The sequence below is a fragment of the Zonotrichia albicollis genome, chromosome 22 (genome assembly GCF_047830755.1).
Source record: "Zonotrichia albicollis isolate bZonAlb1 chromosome 22, bZonAlb1.hap1, whole genome shotgun sequence".
NCBI classification, from domain to species: Eukaryota; Metazoa; Chordata; class Aves; order Passeriformes; family Passerellidae; genus Zonotrichia; species Zonotrichia albicollis.
The window spans coordinates 1,129,804-1,152,112 of record NC_133840.1 but is presented as its reverse complement, the minus strand read 5'-3'; the positions used below and the strand labels follow the sequence as shown (position 1 = coordinate 1,152,112).

General features: G+C 60.2%; 1 protein-coding gene and 1 long non-coding RNA gene across 3 annotated transcripts in view; one reads left to right on the top strand and one right to left on the bottom strand.

Moving 5' to 3' along the window:
* LOC113459884 (uncharacterized) overlaps positions 1–662 on the bottom strand; it is a 5,999-nt gene extending 5,337 nt beyond the window's left edge. The window contains exon 1 of one of the 2 annotated variants that reach the window (XR_012583523.1): positions 573–662. This is a non-coding gene — a long non-coding RNA (uncharacterized LOC113459884). The remainder of the gene's footprint in view (positions 1–572) is intronic. The other variant, XR_012583524.1, reaches the window with a different exon arrangement.
* CUEDC1 (CUE domain containing 1) lies at positions 497–22,309 on the top strand. The gene is made up of 11 exons (XM_074557139.1): positions 497–656; positions 12,551–12,997; positions 13,501–13,628; positions 14,698–14,821; positions 16,287–16,455; positions 16,995–17,078; positions 17,862–17,951; positions 18,374–18,467; positions 18,602–18,660; positions 18,948–19,018; positions 19,208–22,309. The coding sequence occupies exons 2-10, from the start codon at positions 12,707–12,709 to the stop codon at positions 19,013–19,015; spliced, it is 1,107 nt and encodes a 368-aa protein (XP_074413240.1). The 5' UTR covers positions 497–656; positions 12,551–12,706; the 3' UTR covers positions 19,016–19,018; positions 19,208–22,309.

Here is a 22,309-nt window from a genome sequence, read left to right as displayed (position 1 = left end):
CTGGGATGCTCAGCTGTGGGGCAGCAGGGCTGTCTCCCCTTCCTTGCCACGAGACTGGAGCTCCAGGCTCCAGAATCCTGGGACACTCCAAAGGTGTGGAAGAGGCTGAGACCCAGCCTAGAAATCTGGGATGGATCCATCCATCCATCCATCCATCCATCCCTCCATCCCTCCATCCCTGGGATGCTGTTCCCCACACATACTGGCCCTCAGGCCACTCAGGGCCGGAGATGCTGACCCCATGGCTGGAGGCGCTGGGGAACCCTGGGGACAAGCCCAAGATACCCAGGACCCCGTCAGGGCTCTCTCACCTCGGGGTCCGGGCGGTGCCGCCCCTCGCTGTCCCCGGCCCGGCCGAATCGAGCTCCGGGCTCCCCCCGGGGACACCCCGACCCCGAGGGACACCCCGGTCCCGCGGGCCCCGCACGCCCCCCGCCCCCGCCGCCTCTCGGCGCGGCCCCGCTCTCCGCGCCCCCCCGGCCCGGCCCGGCCCCGGCCCCGGCCCCGGCCCCGGCCCCGCCGCGCCGCCCCCCGCTGCCGGGCACGGCCGCCCCCGCCCGCCCGCCACGTACGTCTCCCGTCCCGGCTCCTTTCCATGGTTCCCGGCGTGACTGGAGCCGCCCGCCGCCGCCCCCGCAGCGCGGCGCCGACCGCCGGTAAGGGGGGGCGGGCCGGGGCTCTTTGTGCGCGGGCCGGGCCGGGCCGGGCCGGGCCGGGCTGGGCTGGGGCAGGGCTGGGGCGGGCGGTGCCGCTCGGCCTGCGCGGGTCGGGCCCGGAGCCGCGCGGGCCCCGCCGGGGCTGGGGGAGCGGGGGCGCCGCCGGCTCGGCCTCTACCGGGGCCCGGGCGGAGCGGCGGCGGCGGCGGCGGGGCCGGGGCCGGGGCCGCGCCTGTTGCGGCCGCCTGGCCGCCGCTCCGGAGCCGAGCGCCGGGGGCCGCAGCCCCGGCACGGCCCAGCCGCTGCTCCGGCTGCTCGGCTCTGCCGCGGGCCTGGCGGGGCCCCGCGCCCGCCGCGCTCCGGAGCGTCCCGCGAGCGGAGCCCACCGGGCGGGCCGAGCCCACGGGCGGTGTGGGGCCAAGGAGGCCGACCCGAGTGGGGCCAGGGATGGGCCAAGGGCCATCCCGGGTGGGCCAGGGGCCATCCCCGTATGTGCCCAAGAGCCGTCCCGCGTGGGGCCGGGCGCGGGCAGGCTGCCTCGGCCTGGGGCAGGACCCGCGTCCCGCTCAGCCCCGGAGCATCGCCGGTCCCCGAGCGCGACCCCTCCGTGCCACTGGGGCTTTGGATTTGGTGCCTTCCTGCTGCTGGGCATCGTCCCTGTGCCCCGTGCCGCGTTCATGGAGCAGCACACCTCACACCCGGCATCCCCGCCCGGTGGGCATCACTTGGTGCAGGAGTTGGCTGGGCCCTCGTGTGCCACAGCTCTGGTGGTCACCTCCTGGTGACCAGGGTCACTTGTGAGTCCCTGACCGGGTGCCCAGCTCAGCCACTCCTGTCATCCTCCGTAAGGATGGAGGGCACCATCCCAGCAGGCTGATCCTCACCTGGGGTTCCTGTCCAGCGCTGAAATTGCTGCCAGGGCGCTGTGGGCAGACGGCGATGGAGAAGGAGTCAAGTGCAAGTCACGGCTCAAAGCAGTGCTCTCCTGCTCCGTCTGTCTCCCAGGCGGGTTGGAAAGGCTCTTTTTTATTATTTTCTTAAAAAGCAGTGGAGTCGCACCTCCTCCTCACACCTCCTCCTGCTGCTGCCACTGACAACAAACACGGGGGCTGGAGCCGTAAGGATTTCCAGGGGAGAACCACCATCCCGGGCTGACCCCCGAGGCTGCCGCTGGGGCTGCCCTGCGGCTGGGGAAGCTGTGGCTTCCCTCACATCCTCCTCCTCCTCCTCCATCGCTAAGAACACAGGCTGGAGTGGCATCTGCTGCGCTGAGAAGCTTTTTGTGGTTTTCGCAGAGGTTTTCCTGTGGAAGTGCTCGGCGGGAGTGCAGCAGCGGGGCAATGAGACCCCGGGGAGCCCTGTGGGAGCGCAGATTGCCTGGGGCTGGGGTGCTGGGAAGGTTTTGGTGGTGGTCATGGCAGAGGAGCCCCTGCCATCAGCTCCTGTGGTGATGTACCTGTGGCCTTTCCCCCCGTGTTATCCAGCCATGCTGTGGTGAGGCTGTGCCTGATGCTGGCACAGCTTTGTGCACCAACCCCTGGCTGTCCACAGCCCTGCTGTCAGAGCCTCTGACAGCCAAAACTATTTCTGTCAATGGTGCCCGTCCTCTTCCCAGCCACAGGTTCCTGGGAAAGTTTGAACTTTTCCAGGATTTTTTTTTAAAAAGAGCTTTCAAATGAGAAGGAAATGAACAAAACCTGCCGACACCTGATGGCATTGGTGGCGTGGCTGAGGAGCTTTGCTGTGGCACCAGAGCTGAGGTGCCCCGAGCCCTGGGGAGCAGCACAGCCTGGCAGGGATGCTGGGGCTTATCAGCCTGCAGGGCACAGATGCTGGCAGTGGCAGTGGGAGAGCCAGGAGGGGATCAGAGGGTCATTCATGGTCAGGGTCTGGGCCCTGAGGGTGCAATCCCAGCTGGGATGTGTGGGAAGGGGGCTCTGCCCTAACCCTGGGGGTGGGCTCGCCTGTGAGGTGCTTGTGGTCAGAGCTGGGAGACTTTAGGCAGCACAAGGTGATGATAATTGATAGCTATACAATAAGAAAAAAGCTTGAAATAATAGCACAGAGATGGGTGCCTCTCTTGTGGTGGCAGCATCTCTGTCACCATGGCCAGGGTGCTGGAGGGGCATCGGCTGGAGCCTCTGCCCTGCTCGGTGGCGCTGGGTTTGCAGCCCCGGTGTGGGGACCGGGTTTTCCCGGGTCTGTTTTGGATGTTCTGCCCGTTCCCGGGGCCAGCACGGGAGCTGCATGGGCACAGCAGCGACCCCGAATGGAGTGGGAAGCTGGAAGGAGAAAGCAGCCCACAGAGCTGGGTGGAAAGCTGGCTGCAAACAACAGGAAATGAGAGCAGGGGGAACATCTGGCTCCAGCTCTTGCACCACTTCCGATGAGCAGCTGCTGCCTGCGGCTCCCTCCGCTCCTCCGGGGTGTCCCAGGGCTGGACCCGGCTGTCCCAGCCCAGGGCACCGCCACCCTGTCCCCATGGCCCGGGGGTCCCGGGGGGCACAGGCTGCGGTGCCCGGCCCGCCCCGCCGGCCGCCTTTGATGCGGCTGAGTGGCAGCGCCATTGTGGCCTCTTTGTGCCTCCCCCGGTGCTCCAGGTCCGCACAAAACCTGCCATGGAAACCGGAGCCAGCGCTGCCCCAGGAAACCCGCAGGCGCAATTAGGAAATGCAAATAGCAATGCAAATCCCCGCCTCGCCTTCCAGGGCTCCCAAAGCCGCCCCTGGGCCACCGATGTCCCTCCGATGTGCCCAGGCCATTGATGTGCCCGGGCCACTGATGTCCCCACCTGTGCGGATGGGGAAGGTGTCAGCAGGGCCAGCAGGCAGACAGAGCTGCAGTGAGCTGCTCTCGGGGTGCCTCCGGCCCTTTTCCTGTCTCTCCACTCGTGGTGGCAGGACCGGGGCATCTCGGCCGTGCTGAGCGGTGACTCATAGGTGACAATATGACATTGACATTTTTTCCATCCTCTCTGTTGCCCAGCGACAAGCAAACAAACAAGTGTGTCTTCAAAGCCGCAGTGGCTGCCTTGCAGGGACCATCCCCTGGCTGGGCCCGGTCCTGGGGTCTGCCTGGGTCTCTGGGGGGTTTTGGGGAGGTAGAGCTGTCCCACAGCCCTGCTAGGACAGTGTGAGCCTGGCAGAGGCAAGGCAGGCTGCTCAGCAGTGAGGACCCTACACCAAAGTACACTGAGAATAGATGGGAAAGGAGATAAAATCCACCCACAAAGAGCTCCAGGAAGCACAGACTCTCCAGGTCATCCTTTCGAGGTGGCATTTGTGAGCACTGGAGACCTGGCTCTGCCTTGGTCCCCAGAGCAGTGTGCGTGGATGGAGTGGGGATAATGGGGCTGGGGAGGATGGACAGTGGAGCAGTTAAGGGTGATGCTGATCTGAGCCATTCCCCTCCCTGGAAGGAAGCAGTAAGGTTTTCTTTTCCATCTGCTGGAGGAGCCATAACTCAGAGCTGAGATTGGAATATGGAGGGCATCATCCACAGCAATAATCCATGTGGGGAATGGCAGATCCTTTATGCCCTGGTCTGGGCCTAATCTACAGCTGTGCCACTTAAAACCAGGCCTTGCTGATGGCTTTTAGTTTTCCAAGCTACAGCCCCTGGGTGCTTTTGTATTGGCGGCTGGAGTGGTGTGGGATGTGCATCCCCATTAGTGGTACGTTTTTCCAGCCCCAGCCTGCTTTTATTGCAGGGAAATGAGCTCTGACTCCTGCAAGTGGTATTTCTTCCTTCTGCCTGACAGCTGGTCGATCCCTGGCCTCGCTCTTGCTTCCCCAGGGAGGCACAGCCGATGGGCACACAGACCCTGCAGAGGGGCCTGGCCCTGTCCTTGGCTCAGGAAGCAGGGCTGAGCAGGGGAACAGGGAGATCACCTCCTGAAAACTGAGAGAACAGTCCTGGAGCTCTGCTGGTGGGGATGGGGACAGGCTTTGGGGAGGATTCCCAACTCCTGGAGCCCAAACTGCTCCTTCTGAAATCCTTGTGCCTTTTACTCTCCCTGGCTGGTGATTGCCACAATTAGTGCGAATCAGCTGGGTTGGGGTACCTGAATAGTACCTGAATTAGTCATGCAAACTTAAAAATAATGAAAGAGAAGCAAGAGGGGTTTTTAAGAAGAACATGACCTGTTGTGGTGGCTGGGCACAGCACGTGGCTGTTGGCAAAGGGGGCAACAAGCAGAGCCATTGCTGGGGGTCTGGGTGCCTTTGCCCCCCAGAACTGGGCTGGCACAGGAATGACTCTGCTGCTGAGGAGACTGAGAGTTTCTCTGGGCCTTGGCCTGGCCTCAAATCCAGGTTAGTGTCCCATGTAATTTCTGTGGTGTGCTGTGATGGAGCAAACCCAGCGTTCCTCCTCCTGCCAGGGCTTTTCCCTGTGCCGGGATGGAGCAGCCCGTGCTGGCTGGCAGGAGGGGGCTGACGTGGGGCCTTAATTAAATCCCTGTCCCTGGCGAGGTGTAGCCTTTCCAGCAGGTTCTCCTGTGCCGAGCAATGTCACCCAGCAGGAGGGAGGACAAAAGCAATGACAGTGTGACACTGTGTCCCAGGACAGCGAGCGGATGCAGCGCTGCATTGTTGGCTCGGCACTTTCCCGGGATAGCTTGCATCCACCATATGGCTCAGTGACTCATGAAAAACCCTCTGTGTTTGTGTTTCATTAGTCCCCCTCTCCCCTGGCTCTTGTGAGCGTGCTGCTGAGAGGCTCTGGGGATGAGCTGGGCTGTGGCTGGTCTGCCCTCAGGCTCATCCTGGGTGTCAGGGGTGGATGGGTGACCACAGGGTGGCCAGTGCATGGCAGGTGGGCATCAGGCAGTGACACTTTGTGCCCTCTCTTACTGCTGTGGTGCAAGGGATGGGGAAGTGAGGGGGGAAGGTCTCCTCCTCCTCTTGCTGGGGACCCCTGAGGCTGTGGATGTGGTGAGGGAGGTGCAGGACCTTCCCACCACACACGACATGGAAACCCAGCGCCTTTGGTCCTCCCTGGCTGTGGTTTGGTCCCCGAGGGAAGGGGGATCACAGCAGCCACTCTGTGATCACCTTTAAATCTTCTCAGCAGCCCCTCTGGCCAGGGGCCTGTCCTGGTGAATAATTCACCGTGTGCTGGCAGGGAGAGTTTTACTCCACTAATTTTGTTTCCATAGAAACTCGTGCGGTCTGTGCTCCAGAGCTCCGGGTGAATCAATACGGGATTTTTCCTCTGCGCGCTGAGCGACGGCCCTTAAACCCTGATGGCAGGAGAGCAGCCCCAGAGAGGCTGGGCCTGCTCTGCACGGGCTGTCCCTGCTCTGCACGGGCTGTCCCTGCCCGTCCCTGCCCGTCCCTGCCCGTCCCTGCCTCTGTGGGATGCCCAGGGCCCCATCCTGCAGAGATGCTCTGCACCAGCCTGGGGCAGGCTCAGCCCAGTCCATCCCAGTCCATTCCAGTATGTTCCTGCCATGCAGAGTGATGCAGGGCAAGGTCTGCCTCTACTCTTTCTCCCTTTTTCCCCCCTATCCTTTAATTTCTGTGACCCTTGACCTATAATGGCAAATTAGCAATGGGAATCAGCCACACTAATTATCCAGGGAGTGGGGCTGGCCCTGCCCCCAGCCTGGTTCATGTTCCCCCCTCCCCTTTATTGCTCACTGCCCAAACCTAACCCAGAAATTGCCCTGCAGCAAATCCTCCACAGGCCCTGAGCCCCGTCCCCAGGGAATGCCACACACCTTTGTGTCCGCAGGAATTTTTATTTTCTTTCACTCCCAGCTGCTTCCCAGCTTTTGTGCCGAGCTGGGAGCACAAAGGGAGGAGAGGGATAAGCAGTTCCAGACGGGTTTGTGTGACATATGGCGCGAGGGCTTTGTGCAGCAGCTGTGGGGGGACAGCAGCGGGCACGGGGTGCCTGAGCCTCCCTCCTGCCAGCCTTGGCACGGGTAAACTGAGGCAGGGAGCTGGGCATGGGGCTGTCCCATGGGATGGAGGCAGTGCTGGATCCTGGCTGTGTGCGCTGTTCCAGAGCTCTGAGCTGATGGTTCAGCTGGGCCCTGCGTGTTTGATGTCGGCGGTGAAAGCCAGGAGAGGAAAGGTCACTGACACCAGCCACCTCCTGCAATAATCTTATATCAGCCTCTCTGCTTTGGGCAGCCTCGTGGATCTAATTTATTACACGGTGATGCAAGGTGGAGTTGAGGAGAGTCGCAGTTAAACCGTACAAAGGGATGCCGGGTCACTTTAATCGCTCACACTTGCTTGACCTATTTTTTTTTAATCCCTTCCTGGAAACCTTATTTCATGTTTGAATTCCCTCAACTATTTTAGGAATGTCGTCCTGCCAAGATCAAATTACCTTCAATGAAACCAGTGCAGGGCGGCCTCGCAAGGCAGGCGACATTTGGACGAGGATCCAGTGCTGCCTCATTAACATGGGCTTAGTTTGGGGCGGGGGCTGCGGTCCTGCAGCAGAAAAGGTGTGAGAGCCAAGCGGGGATTAGCGCTGCACAATGCCCAGGGGCAGGGGGTGGCTCTGCCTGCCTTGGCACCGAGGGCTGGGGCACCAGGACCCCCTGGCAGCCTGGCACTGGCAGGGAAGGTGGGTGCAGCAGTGCAGCCCTGCCTGGCTCTCAGCTCAGAGTGTTTAGCGGGGTGTTGGTGGTTTAGGAGCCAGCTGGGTGCTGTGCAGGGCCACATCACAAAGGGCTCCCATGAATCTGTCCCGAGGGAGGGCACGCAGCCCTGGTGGGAGAGCAGTGGGTGCCCCGAGCTGCATCCCTTACAGGTGCATCCCGAGTGTTCAGGGGGCTGCAGTGTCCAGGGCTCCCTGGAAAGCAGGAGAGCACCTGGGCAGGGATTGGGATCACTCCGTGGCTCTCCTGGTTCCTCTGCACTTGCCCTGGGAGCCAAGAGAGGAATTTCCTGCTGCAGAGAGGTTGGTGCTGCACAGGTTCCCAAGCAGGGCTTACTTGTGCTCGCCTCCCTGATTGCTTTTGCTTTTGAAAAGGGCTTAAACCCAGCCCTTTTAATACTCGGCAGAACAAGTATTAAAGGAGATCCTCAGGTGCTTATTTGTTTCCATGAAAAAGGATTTGCTCGGAGCAGTTTTCCCAGGCTGTGGAGGGGTGCCCAGCATCCCCTGAGGCTGAGAGGAAGGTGACAAGGGGATTTAGGAGAGACTGTTAGGGGCCCATCCTGCACATCCTTGGCATGTTTGCTGGTATAAAATAGCATAATTTCTGTTCCTGATCATACACTTTTCATCCCAATTTCAGTCCTGTTACAGTCACACCTGCAGCTGCTGAGCAGTCACGTTCCCAGACTTCTCGTTCCCACATTGAGCAATCCCCTTGCAGGGGCCTGGCTGCAGCAGAACTCAGCACATCTGCTCTGGACAGAGCCACTACTTCTGCTTTAACATCCTTGAGTTTTGAGACTTCTTCCAAGAGTCTTCCCTCCAGGAACCGGGGGAGCTGTCAGCCCTTTTCTCCAAATAATCCTGTGATGGAAATGCTTCTGCACGTCTGCTCTGCATCCCCAGCTGAGGCACCACGGGCCTGGGCTTGCAGCCACCACGGGATGAGTGCCCTGAGGGCTGGGGAGTGTGGGCTGGGGGTCCCTGCCCTCGGGGCTGGGGGTCCCTGCCCTCGGTGGTGTCCCCCCATCCTGGCTGCAGAGGGGGTCCAGGTTCCCATGTGTTTTCAGGGGGATCTGTGAGCACAGCACGGCAAGAGCAGGGGAGAAGGAGCTGGGCAGTGTCTGAGCAGTCCCATCTGCTGTCTGAGCCGCAGCAGACACTGGGGAAGGGAATATTCTGGTCTGCACTCGGTGCCAAGGCTGTTCCCTGAGCAGGGAGGGCTGTGAGCCATCAGCCCCAGCGCTTTTCCAGCTGCTGGCTCTCCGGTGGGGCTGTGCTGAGCCGAGCAACTGCTGCTGCCAGCCCCACATTCCCGTCTGACCCACCCCCGGGATTATCCAGCTGCTCTTCCCGGGCAGCTGGGGCCAGCAGCCTCTCTGGAGCTTCCCCTGGGGCCGTCCCTCCATGGAAGGGCCCATTTTTGGGAGGTACAGAGTGCCGGCTGCCGGGCTGGGTGAGAGCAGCCGTGCCAGGCAGGATGCCGGGGGCACAGGAGGATGCTCCTGCCAGGCTGTGGGCATGGTCCCTCCCCAGGAGCCTGACTGAGGCCTTCTCCTGGCTCTGCTCTCGTCCTTGGCACTGGCTGGGGTGGCTCTGAATTGTGCAAGGCACTGGCAGCCTGGGTGGTACAGGGTGAACCCCTGGGCTGGCAGGGGGAGCTGCCCCCAAAGGCCAGCTCCTGTTTGGTTGTATTTTATGGGTTTGAGTGGTGAGCCAAGGGTGTGCCAGTGCCTGAGCACAGTGTGCACTGAGACAGCAGTCGTGTGGGACAGTGTCCTGTGCTCTCCTGGCTGTGCAGTGACACAAAACAGCATTTCCAGTGCCAGCCCTGTGGAGGCACCTGGATAAAAGCTGGTGTGGATGTGGCATTGTGGCAGCCCTTCCTACCCAGTGCTGGCCCTGTGACCTGTGGGACGGGGACACGCAGACCAGGAGCCTGCAAAGCCTTTAAGCTCCTCCTGTGATGGGCACAGCAGAAGGGTGAGGGATTATGCCTGGGTTTGGAGGATGAATCACAGCATCAGGGTCCTTGTGCAGACAGCAGGGCAGGAGCTGTTGTCAGGCAGCAGCCCAGGAGTCATCCCAGGCTGGTTCTGCACGTGGGGCAGGAGGGCAGAGGGGCCCAGCCCGTGTCCTGAGCCCCTGTGCCCGCGTGGGCTGAGGGCACAGCTAAACTCTTCTTTCCTTTTTGGGAAATCCAAGGGATTTTGCTTTTCCTGGCATCTCCCCAGCCCCTCACTGACATCACAGAAGGAAGGGCCAGGGACATGCTGAGCCCTTCCCCAGCTGCCCCGGGTCCTGCTCCCTCCCCGCTGCCCACCTGAGCACTGAGGGGCTGGGGCAGCTCAGGGTCCGGATACCTGTTGGTGTTTGGAACCAGCTCCTGCCAACAGCGCCACTGGCGCTTCCCTGGGTTTTCACTCATGCTGATGCAGTGATTTGCATTTCTTTGGATTAGCAGCAGGACTTTGAAAAATGGGTTTAAAAGCCTCCAGGGCATGTGAACTGCCCTGGTCTGTGTGGCCCCTGCCAGCCCCGAATTCCTGGGGTATCTCAGGGCAGGGAAGGTCCCAGCACATTCCCCTGGGACTCTTTGAAGCCAGATGTGCAGCGGTGCCTTTCTGCTGTAAAATATCTTGTCCCCAGTTGTGTTCAGATTCTGACCAGAGGATTTTCATGGCTCAGCACGTTGCTATCCAGCACTTCCAGGGAGCTGTCCCAGCCTCCCGTGGCCAACACCTCCCCTGAGCTGGTGTTGGCAACAGGGGGATTGCCAGTGCCTGGCACAGCCCTCCTGGTTACAGGGAAGCCTTTAAATACACACTCAAAGGTCAAATGCTGGGACACAAAGATTCCCCAGCCCACGTACTTTGGTTGCTTTATGGAGATCTGGAGAATTTCAGCCTGATTTTGGCGGGTTATTGTGCTGTTGGAGGTTTATGGGCTGGCACAGCATTGCTGAGGCAATGGTTCTGCACAGAAACTCCCATCTCCATCCCTGGATTGTGGCTGTGTGTGTATCCAGCATAAGCTGTGTTCCCGTGGGTGTCCAGGCTCTTGGAGTAGCCAAATCTTGTAAGGAGGTGTGTACCCTGTGAATGTGTTACAACTCAATTTAATACGTGACTAAACCAGCCATGCAATATTGCAATTAAAGTATAATTCCAGAGGTGTGAACAATGCTGGCTCTTGGCTGGAGTGAGTCAGGGGAGCGGAGGAGGAAGCGAGCAGCAGTGTTTTATTAATTGACTCCAGCGGATTTATTTGTCCTCAGTGAATAGAGCCGGGCAGAGCTGTCGGGATTGTTCCTGCTCTGCTCCACGCCTGGCTCCTGGCAAGCTGATCCTGGGGACTGAATTACGGGATGGAGACAGTTCCTGGCTGAGTGACCACTTAAATGGATATTATTAGTGAGCAGGAGCAAGCTGGGGGCTCCTGGTGCTGTTTGGAAATGGCCCCTTGTGCCCAACAGTAATTCTGCTGCTGCTTTTCCCTGGGTCCTGTCCTGCCTGGCAGCAAATGCCACAGGAGGTGGCACTGGATGGCCCCTGGCACCTGCTCAGCCCAGGGACCGACTGGTGCATCCAGATGGAAATGCTTCCAGGATTACAGAAAAGCCAGGAAGGAGAGCAGGGTGTGCCTGGAGCAGGGATCATCCCTGTGATTCCTCTGGTACAGCAGCAGTGCTGTCCCTGGGATGAAGGTGGGAGTAAATTAACAGTGGGGCAAAAGGTGAGCTTCTCCCCAAGCTCCCACTGAGTTCCCCATGTATTGCAAGTGTGTTTTGTTCTCAGCAGCCTCTGGAAGCCCCTTGGAGCAGCTCGGGGCTGTGGCTGTCACATATGGTCTTGCTGGGCAGGGGAGAGCCCAGGTGACCTTCAGAGGTGACTGCTCCTCTTAATGGCTTGGAATCTGATTATACCATTTCGCTAAGAAATGTGCTTGGCACGTTCTTCTGCATTAAATACCATTTAGGGACAGTTATCCTGAACTCTCTGCCTGCCGCTTAGGAAAAAGCCTTTGAAAATGATATTATGGATCAAAAGTGTTCCTGGGGTAATTCTGTTTCAAACAGTGGAGTTAATCCAGAACTGAATTTGGCCCTGCATTTTCAAACGAGAAGCAGTAGCTGTATAATCTGTTTATGGTTTTAAAGTGAATGTTAATCTTGGATTTGGTAGCTTTTCCAAAAGGTCGATTTGCTGTGCCGCACAGCATTTCAGCCCCCTGCCCTGACACTCTCTGAGCTGACTCCATGTTTTATTTTAAAGAGTGATTTTACCGTGTTTATAAATACATGTCAAACCTGGAAACGTTAACTCTGGGCAGTGGAAGTAATGCCATTTTTCTTGCCTTGCATTTTGCTGGTACAGCTCCTGGCACGGCACGTCCAGGCTCCGGCGTGCCGGGCATGCTGCGGGGATAGCTCAGTCCCACGAGGATGCAGTGGGATGGGTGGAACGGAACAGAATGTGCCCTGCTGAGACAGGGCAGCCTCTGGGTGCTGTCCCTGGTGACTGTGTCCCATGGGTGACTGTGTCCCATGGGTGACTGTGTCTGTGTCCCCCGGTGACCGTGTCCGTGTCCCCCGATGACTGTATCCCTTGGTGACTGTGTCCCCTGGTGACCGTGTCTGTGTCCCATGGGTGACTGTGTCCCATGGGTGACTGTGTCCCCTGCGTGACTGTGACCGTGTCCCCTGGTGACTGTGTCCGTGTCCCCTGGGTGACTGTGTCCCCCGATGACTGTGTCCCCTGGTGACTGTGTCCAATGGTGACTGTGTCCCCTGAGTGACCGTGTCTGTGTCCCCTGGTGACCATGTTCCCTGGGTGACCATGTCCCCTGGGTGACTGTGTCTGTGTCCCCTGGTGACCGTGTCCGTGTCCCCCGATGACTGTATCCCTTGGTGACTGTGTCCCCTGGTGACCGTGTCTGTGTCCCATGGGTGACTGTGTCCCCTGGTGACTTTGTCCAGTGTTGACTGTGTCCCCTGGGTGACCGTGTCTGTGTCCCATGGGTGACTGTGTCCCATAGGTGACTGTGTCCCATGGGTGACTGTGACTGTGTCCCCTGGTGACTGTGTCCAATGTTGACTGTGTCCCTTGGGTGACCGTGTCCCCTGGTGACTGTGTCCAATGTTGACTGTGTCCCTTGGGTGACCGTGTCCGTGTCCCCTGGTGACCATGTTTCCTGGGTGACTGTGTCCCCTGGGTGGCTCTGTCCCCTGGTGTCCATGTCCCCCGGTGACCGTGTCCGTGTCCCCTCCGCAGGTGGCAGGATGCAGCCGTGCGCCGGGGGCTGACGCGGAGCCGCCGGCCGCGGGGAGCGGGAGCCCCGCCGCCCACCCATGGTCGCGGCTGGCAGCCGGGGCAGCCCCCGGTGAGCAGGGGCACAGCCGGGCACGCCGGGCCCGCAGCCGCCCCGCCATGACGAGCCTGTTCCGCCGCAGCAGCAGCAACGGCGGCTCCCGCGGCGGCTCCTCCGCCCAGGAGCTCAACAACAGCCGCCCCGCCAGGCAGGTGCGGCGCCTGGAGTTCAACCAGGCCATGGAGGACTTCAAGACCATGTTCCCCAACATGGACTACGACATCATCGAGTGCGTCTTGAGGGCCAACAACGGCGCCGTGGACGCCACCATCGACCAGCTCCTGCAGATGAACCTGGACGGCAGCGGCTGCGACGACAGCTCCGACTCGGAGGACAGCATCCCCCCCGAGGTACCGGCCTGGGGCTCCCCTCTGGGGGCTCTGCCTTCCACGCCTGGGGCACATCAGTCTCATCCTGCCTCCTCCTGCCCAGCACGGTGCTACTCAGCTGCTGCAGGCAGGCAGAGGATGGAGTGCCCGGATCGGCTGGGCTGCTGCACCAATGGCTGGCTTGGGCAGTGCTTCAGGCTCAGGCCAAGTGTTCTCCCCACTCTCACTCACCCCAAAACCCATCAGGAACCCTTCTGCTGCTGTCAGAGGGACTCCGTGGGGCTGTGTGCACCAAGGGTAGGCTCAGCCACCCTCTTCCCTTGAAAGCAGTACCTCCAAACTCCACCAAACTCCAAACTCCACCAAAAGCCCCCTGGGTGCAGGAGGCCCAGTGCCAGCAGGTTGCCCCATCCTTGCAGCACCATTCAGCCTGGGCCATCCCTGATTTGCTGCTGCACGTGGGGCTCTGGCCTGCTGGGGAGCATTTCCCTGTCCTGCCCTCACCCCCTCCTCTCACCCTGCAGATCTTGGAGCGGACCCTGGAGCCGGACAGCTCGGACGAGGAGCCCCCTCCCGTGTACTCCCCTCCTGCCTACGAGAGCCAGGCCTTGGGCAGCCGCTACCCCCGCGCCCCACCCACGCCCCCGCCCAGGTGAGACCCTGCCCCGCACAGCTCCTGCTCCTGGGGCACCTGTGCCAGCACTCGGGGTCAGGCTGTGCTCCTGGGGCATCTCTGCCAGCACCCGGAGTCAGGCTGAGCTCCTGGGGCACCTGTGCAGATCAGGCTGAGCTCCTGGGGCACCCTGTGTGGGTCAGGTTGAGCTCCTGGGGCACCCTGTGCAGGTCAGGCTGAGCTCCTGGGGCACCTCTTCCAGCACCTGGTGTCAGGCTGTGCTTCTTGGGCACCGTGTGCAGGTCAGGCTGAGCTCCTGGGCACCCTGTGTGGGTCAGGCTGCACCAGCTGGCCGTGGCATGGCTGTCTGGCCCTGCTCCTTATAGGGTCCAGTGAGACAAAGCCAAGGGAGATGAATGAAGCTCGCAGCTGGCTCAAAAATGCCTGTGAGGGTCTGAACCACCAACAGCTGAGGGGCCGGAAAGCCTCTCTGGCAGCGTGTGGAATGGCAAAAATCAGCTCGTGGGCGGGGAGCGCTCACTGCTGCTGCTGCTGGAAAACACCAGGTGCTGGGCCAGCCCCACCCTGGCTGGCTGCTCACCACACACCTCGGCTGGATCACTCGGCCCCTGCAGCACCGCTCTGGCTGTGGCTGTGGGACAGCAAGTGTGAGCCCTGGGCAGCTCTGTGCCAGCCCTGCCCTCTGTGCAGGGTGGGTGTGACACTGGGAGAGGGACATTTGTCAGCTTTGTGGGCAAATCCCTGCAGTGCTGGGGCTCCACTGGGCTGGTTTTTGGAGTCTGAGGGAAACAGGGAGGAGAAGGAAAACCCAGCGTGCAGAGTTGCAGGGCAGGGCTTGAAATACAGCTCCCAAATATTCCAAACCTTCTGAGAAATCTTTCATACTCCAGAGCTGATGGTAACACTGCAGGTTTGGGGATGTGTTGGGGTTTCGTGGTTTCCAGGACTGCTGGTGGAGCCGGGCAGGCCCTGCTGTGCCAGGCCCGGCCTGTGCCAGGCCCCGTGCCACGCTGCCACAAGGTGTTGTGCTGGTGCTGGTGTTGGTGGGTTTCTCCTCAGCAGAGGTGCCCCTGTTCTTGCCCCACAGGACGGACGTGCCCTGTCCCAGCAGCACTGTGCACTACAGGAACTGGAACCCACCACTGCTGGGCAACCTCCCTGAGGACTTCCTGCGCATCCTGCCCCAGCAGACTGCCCCAGCTGGCACACAGGTGAGCTTGGGCACCCCTTCCAGCCTGCTCGTGGGGTGGCAGGGACACCATCCCAGTGCTCAGCCTCCCTGAGCTTGCAGCATCAGCACGCTGGGTACCAGGTGTGGACTAACCCAAAAGTTCTGGAGTGTGTCCTGTTCAAGACAATGAAGTGGGCAAGGGGTGAAAGAGCTCTCAGCAAAGCTTTGGTATTTTTCCTGCTTTGTCCCACATTAGTGCCAGAAATGCCACTTGCCATAAGCACCTAATGTTCTCAATTATTTGAACATCTTGCCTGCTGCTCTGGTGAGGAGCAGCAGGACCAGTAATGCTCCTAAGGAGAGCAGCACTGCCAGGGCACTTGAGGGCTGATGCAGTGGAATTTGGGTGGGAAACCTAGTGCAAGCCAGAGGATTTACCCCTGGGAAATCACAGTCCACATGTGCTTCATGGCTGTTTTACAAACAACATTTGGGTGCCAGCAGCAGGGCAGGCAATGGGCAGCATCCCATGGGGAACAAGCAGCCCCAACACATGCTGGGCATCATCCCTCAGCCCTTTGCTAACACAGGAACCCCTAAGTGGATCCAGCACCCTCCTGGCATGGAGGGGCTGCAGGCACCCTGCTCCTCACTCTCGTTTTGTCTCCAAAGGCAGCCTGCCACGTTTTCATGAATGATTGCCCTGCAAGTTGAGCTGCACGGGCTCTATTACCTTTCTGGGAATAGGAGCGTGCCAATTCATTTGGGCTCAGGGGGACGAGAGGAGCAGCTGCCCTTTTCTTTCCCCAGTAATTGTGTGCTTTTGCTTTTTATGGCTCTCTGGGAGCAGCTACAAATCAGATAAACATTGTAGGCAGGGATGAGGCTGTGCTGCTCCCCAGGTGTGAGGTGTGACGTGCCTCGTGCAGGGGTGTTTGTCAGCAGGACACTGCAGGCTCTGCTCTTTGGAGATGGGAGATAAAGCAGCGATTCTCGTACCTCCACACCAGGTTCTGCTTTGGCACAACCCCATGGCTTAGAGTTAAAAGTCCCTGCCAGCCTGTGCTCTGCTGAAGGAGCTCCAGAAGGCTCCCGCGTGGGATGTGTGTCCCCTCTGCCCTGTCCCCATTCCCAAGGGGCAGAGGCAGTGCTGCCCTGTCCCCGTTTGTCCCTTTTGGCCCTTTGGGCTGTTGGGCAGAGGAGGGAGAGCCTCTGTGGGAGCAGCAGTGGGTGCCCCTGTGGGAGCAGCAGTGGATGCCCCTGGGCTGGGGCAGCAGTGGGTGCCCCGGGGCTGGGGCAGCAGTGGGTGCCCTCTCTGGGAGCAGCAGTGGGTGCCCCTCTTGGAGCAGCAGTGGGTGCCCTCTCAGGGAGCAGCAGTGGGTGCCCCGGGGCTGGGGCAGCTCCGGTGTCACACACACACAGAGGGGCAGGAGGCCGAGCTCAGCCCCGGGGCTGCTGCAGGGACCCCGAGAGCAGCACCCAGCGTGTCCTGTTTGCCTCGGCAGGGCTCCCCCCGCTGCCGGCAGCCCGTGCCCCGGGGCCAGGGCTCGCTGGAGCAGGAGCGCCGCTGGAAGCAGTACCTGGAGGACGAGCGCATCGCCCTCTTCCTGCAGAACGAAGAGTTCATGAAGGAGCTCCAGAGGAACCGGGACTTCCTGCTCGCCCTGGAGAGAGGTGAAAGACCCTTCAGAAACTTCTGCTTTTTGAGCGTGTGCCCTGCTGTGGCTCTGCCTGCTGGCAGCGGTGCCCTGCCCGCGGGATCAGGGCTTGTGCCAAAGCAGAGCCAGTACAAGATGTGGCCGGGCTGGGCTGTGGTCTGAGCTGCCCACACTGCTGGGCTGCTCCCTGGCCTCCTGCTCTGCCCCCCTGCCCAGCCCTCTGCAGAATCTCTGGCAGAGCCCAGCAGAATCCATGGCAAGGAGCTTTGGGAATGGCCTCTGAGCCCTGCCCAGCCCTGCCAGTGGTGCTCTGCAGGGTCCTGGCAGCACTGTCCCTGCAGGAAAGCCACAGGTGTGCTAGTGTGTGCTTGTGGTGGGTGGGCAGCTCCTCTGCTGCTGTAGGCTCCCACCCAAGGCCTCGTGGTCACTGAGCTGAAGCAAAGCCCAGCTCCCTCCCTTGCCAGCAGCCACGGGCTGTGAGCAGAGCAGGGAGCTGAGCCATGTGCTCTGCCTCCAGGGCCTGATCGAGCGGGCGCTGCGCTTTTTGTGTTTCAGATCGATTGAAATATGAGTCAAAAAAATCCAAGTCGACTGGTGTTGCTGTCAGCAACGACTTTGGTTTCTCCTCTGTATTATCAGGTAACTTCCAAGAGATATGTGAGCGTTGTGTCCCCACAGCAGGATCCCCCACAGCCCTGCATTCCCATCCCTCTGCCCAGCTGCCCCCAGAGTGGCTGTGGAGGAGGAAAGTGCTGATCCCTCCCTGCTGCCCTCCCAGCACAGAGGGGAGCTGGTGGGTCTTGGGGGTGGGTGCTCCTCCCTCCCCATGTGGAGGTGCTGCTGCATCCTGCCTCCATCCATCCCTGCCTGGGCTGGAGCAGAGGATTGTGCCTGCAGGCATAATGACTGTTCTGGGTAATCCTGATTAACCTCGGAGCACAGCAGCTGCCCAGAGTCAGAATTAGAGCTGGTATTTGTCGATGGCCCCATGTGGGGATGGGCAGGCCTGGGCAGCCTGGCAGGGCTCCAGCTGGGCTCCCAGACCTGGGGAGCAGGGCCATGGCTCTGGGGTCTCTGTTCCTGACCCAGCTGGGCTTGCTGCTGATCCACTGGGTAGCATCATCCAACACCCAGAGCACAGTCATAGCCCGGGGGAATTTGGAGCTGCTGACCCTGGAGGGAGGTGCTGGTGCTGGGGCTGAGCCCCTGTGAGGGTGTGCTGCCAGCCCACGGCTCTGCACTCCTGGTCCCAGGGGTTGTGTCCCCAGAGGGTTCCCATCCACAGCCAGCCCACCCTCATCCCACCTGCTCTGCCCCTCTGCCCTTGGCTGCTGCTGGAACTGAATGATTTGTCACAGCCCCCTCTCCAGGCAGGCAGGCAGGCCCTCCCGGTGAGCCGTGTTTGGGGTGTTTGCCTTGCAGGTGAGGGAGCTCCCTCTGGAGCCAGCGAGGCCGGCGGGGCCGTGTCCGACGATGCCTTATTCCGAGACAAGCTCAAGCACATGGGCAAATGTGAGTGTGCAGGGCCCGGGCTGGCACCTGGCAGGGCTGGGGGGCAGCTGGGAGTGGGGTGGGCAGGGGGAATGGCAGCAGTACCTGGCACTCTCCCAGACTCAGGCACAGCCTGATATTCCCACCACAGACTAGAGCAAGGTCCTTGGGTGGCCTCAGCTGGGCTGAGGGCACTGGGAACACTGGGAGGGGTGGGTAAGGAAGGTCATGAAAATCCCAGAAAAAGGGGAAAACATGAGCACCTCCCACCAGGAACCAAAGTGTCCCTGTCTCCCTCCCCGAGTCTGAGCATCACCACAGGGTGTTGGGTGTGGGTGGCTCTCACTCCCCTGGCCCTGCCCCTCTCCTTTCCCCTGCCTGTGGCAGCTTTGGGAGGGGTTTTGGGGTTTGGGTGAGACCCTCAGGCAGCTGCTTCCTTCCAGCCACGCGCAAGAAGCTGTTTGAACTCGCCAGAGCCTTCTCCGAGAAGACAAAGATGAGGAAATCAAAAAGAAAACACTTGTTGAAGCACCAGGTGTATCCTGAAAGGGCTGTGGGGCAGGGGAGGCTCCCCAAGGGCTCCTGTGTGGCTGGAGCATGGGCTGGGAGGGTGGCTGTGGTCCCTGGCCACATCCTGGCCTCACAGTGGTTTTCCTTAGCGGAGGGAGCAGGATGGGGACAGCAGCCTCCACAGCAAATCTTCTGGATGACGTGGAAGGACATGCATATGGTAAGGAGTGCTGTGCCAGGCTGTGCTGGGTGTGCTGGGCTTGGCAGGCTGGGTCCATGGTGCCACATCCCCCCAGGGCTGGCTCAGGTGTGAATGCCTGGCAGAAATACCCTGTGGGCCAGAAGCCTCTATCTATAAAGAAACTCCCCGAGTGCCACTGGGATTGTCTCTCTGAGCAAGGAGACCCTGCCCTGGGGAAGCTGGGCTGCCTCCCCCGGGCTGGCACCGTGGTGCAGGAGTGCCCTGGGTGTGGAGGTGCTGCAGCCCCACCTGCCTCTGCCTTGCAGATGAAGAGTTCCAAGCACGGCGGCAGCAGCTCCGCGAGGAGGAGGAGACGCCGAAGGAGGGGCAGTAAATGGTGAGAGGCGCCTGGGGATGGGTGGGTGATCACCTGGGTGTGCATGGCCCAGCCTGGCTGGAGGAAGAGCCAGTGCTGTAGGCTGGGTCCAGAGTGTGTCCGGGTGGGGACAAGCCCCGTCAGTGGCCATGGGTGCTGTCACTGTGTGGCTGAGGCTGAGCACCTGCTGTTCTCCTTCCCTCCCTGCAGGTCCCAGCTCTGGGGTTCCTTGCTGGCACAGGACGTGCACGAGGCTTCATCAGGAGATGGCTGAAAAAGGAAAAACCCACCCAACAAACCACGCAGATTTTGGCTGTTCCCCCTCTGCTGCTGTACTCCTCTGAAGTACAAGTATCGAAGTGAGGCACAGTGTTTTCTTACCAATGGTTTGAAAACGACTTTTCCTATCGAGAAAATCAGCCAAAAAGGCAAAAAAAAAAAAAAAGGCAAAAAAAAAAAGCGGGCAGCTGCTGCGAGTGAGCGGCTGCGGCTGTGGAGGAGCCAGCGAGCTGGGCTGGGGAGGGGCAGCCCCGCCTGCTCCCCGGCCGGCGGCACGGGAGGAACGAAATGGAATCAGCGCTACTAACGAGGATCCAGTCCCACGCGGGGTCTGCCCGGCCGGAGCACTCCTGAACATATCTGTAGGGGTCTGATGTGACTGCACTCTGCGCACACCGGAACAAAAACCACGCCAGAAAGGGAAGCTAACAGCCGTTGTCTATTATTGCTAGGAGTAATGAGCAGAGATTCAGATCAGGTAATAGTCAAATAATATAAATTGTTTATAAAGGAAAGGCCTTCTTTTCCTAGGCGTTTCACTTTGAATTAAACATTTGCCTTCGGCATTGCTACAACTGCCTTGAAGTTGGGGAGCTTTGTGGGGCAGCATCAAGGGCTGGATTCCTCAGCGGTTTAACCCTCACTGATGGAGCAGGACACGTCCCACGGGGTGTGGGGTGCTGGGGGTGCCTGCTCACCTCACTGTAGGTGAGAGGCAGAGCCCAAGCCAGGGGCTGGCAGGGCTGGTGGAAGTGTGTCCAGCACACAGTTTGTACCAGGGCCTGGCGCACTGCTGGGTTTGGTGCGGGGCAGGAGCAGAGCCCCTTCCTCGTGCCCGCAGCGCCGGGATCCTGCAGCTCTCGGAGATGCTGTCAGGCTAAAAATAATTACATAAACAAATTCCTTCGCTGTGTAAGTAATGAGTGACGAGCGTAAAGTCAGAATCCGCTCCCGCCAGCACATTTTCTTCTCCTTTATCGGCACAACGCTCCCTGCCAAATGCAGGAGGTGGCTCTAGACGTGCCTGTTTCACTGCCTGCCTCCTGCCAACCAGCACAAATGTTGCAGGATCGGAGTTGTGAAGGCGGCAGACGCAGGAGCCCCAGCCATCAAACACTCACGCAACTGTTTTCCCTGCCTCTCGGCAGGGTTTGGTAACAAAAGTCCCCCTTGCAGGCGCTGGCTCCCTCAGGCTCCTCTGCAATCCCCACGGAGCCCGCGTGCCTTTGAAGTGGACGCCAAGATTTGCTGCCCCGGCGGCGCTGCAGCTGCTGCACCTGTTGAGCGCTGCTGCCATCCCCTCCTGCCGTGCTGGGGATCAGGGCATCCCCTGAGCCTCACTTGCCCTGGTTCCTGGCCAGGGCAGGGCTGTTCCAGGTGTCTGGGGCTGTTTCCAGGTGTCTGGGGCTGTTCCAGGTGTCTGGGGCTGCAGGGTCTGGGCGCTGTCTCTGTAGCACAAAACTCTCCAGCAGCACCAGCGCTCAGATGAGTTCTGGGGTGCCGAGGGCCAGGGCAGGTGCCATGGGCTGGGAGCACCCTGGGATGCCAGCAAGCTTTGCGTTCCTAAAATCAAAGCAGCAGAATTCCCACCCCACCCAGCCCATACCAGTTCTGGTGTCTTTTGAAGGATGGAGGAGCAATCCTGGGTTGTGGCAGCATGGTGACAGGTTAGACCACCTCAAGCCATGCTGGGGTACCACACCGTGGGCAGCACCCCTGCTTCTGGTGGGGGGCACAACTGTCAGGAGTGGGCAGACAATGCCCCAGGCTGCCCTGCCCTGCCCAGGGTAGGATGTGGGTCTGGAGATGTGCAAGGGGCTAAGGGGCAATCAGGGAATGGAAAATCCTTTAGTCCCTGGTGGGATTTCCATTCTGAGAGAGCTGAGGAGAAGGAGGGGCTCCTTCCCTGCCCTCCTGGCCCTGGGGGCCCTGAGGCTGCTGTTACTCCCTCCCAGTCCAGAGCAGCTCTGCATATTTGGAAGAAAATCAAACTTGGAAGTGGATCAGGCTGTCACCATTCCACGGCGGGCGGCGGTGCCAGCGCGGTTTCCATGAGCGCAGGAAGCACCACGGTTGGGAGGGAATTCTGGAATTTCTGCTCTCCCTGACCGGGAGGGGCTGGGCTGGGCTGGGCTGGGCTGGTCCTGCCCTGGCTGCAGGGATGGGTGAGCTGCCCTGGGAGATGGCACAGGGCCACAGGCCAGTCCTGTGCACCGCTGGGAGCCGGGACAGAGTGGGGGACACTGTCCCTCCTCTCAATCTGCTCGGTAAGGGACACCTGGGTCACCTCTGCCACCCAGCCCAGGTGTGCTGGGAGCATCCCCAGGCCAGCAGCTGCCTCTGCTTTCTGCCTGAGCTCGTCCCCTCTGCTCCCACTGGGAGAGGGACAGCGAGGAGGGGATAGCACAGGGGGCTCAGTGCCCAGCCCTGCTGGCTCTGACCCTGCTGGGCTCCTGCACCAAAGCTCCGTGGCCACCCAGGCCTGGCACAGGGCCCTGGGCATGGCTTTGCCACCACCACCCCCCAGCAAGCTGCCCTCAAACACCCCAGGCCAGGCTGGGGAGGGACAGGGCAGATGGGTGGCACTGCCCAGGCCTGGCACAGGGCTCTGGGCACGGCTCTGCCACCATCACCCCCCAACAAGCTGCCCTCGAACACCCCAGGCCAGGCACAGCCTCTGGGGGATGTCACTCTGTGGCTGTGTCAAAATATCCTGGAGGCACAAAGCATGGTTTTAATGGAGGTGGAGAGGGGTTTTTTGTGTGCTGTACAAAACAAAAATCAGGTTTATGGAGTGGAAAGGCCACAAACCTGGCTTGGGGGCCAGAATGTGTTTCTTACATAAAAATGTACAATTCTCAGTGATGTTTGTATCATTTCTCTGCAGAAAGGTTTCGAAAGAACAAAACAAACTGATCTGTGACATTTGTGAGTGTGGCTATTTTAGAATTTTATTTCCATAAGTGATCTTTTTCTTAAAGATGTTTAATAGTAATTCCTATAATAAAGTCCCATTGTACTCTTAACACTGTA

What these genes read in the sequence shown, in the direction of transcription:
- CUEDC1 (XM_074557139.1), top strand. Translation starts at nt 12,707, where the DNA reads ATGACGAGCCTGTTCCGCCGCAGCAGCAGCAACGGCGGCTCCCGCGGC. An exon ending in CCTGCTCGCCCTGGAGAGAG is followed by an intron (nt 16,456 to 16,994) that starts GTGAAAGACCCT and finishes TTTGTGTTTCAG; the next exon opens with ATCGATTGAAATATGAGTCA. An exon ending in GCTCAAGCACATGGGCAAAT is followed by an intron (nt 17,952 to 18,373) that starts GTGAGTGTGCAG and finishes GCTTCCTTCCAG; the next exon opens with CCACGCGCAAGAAGCTGTTT.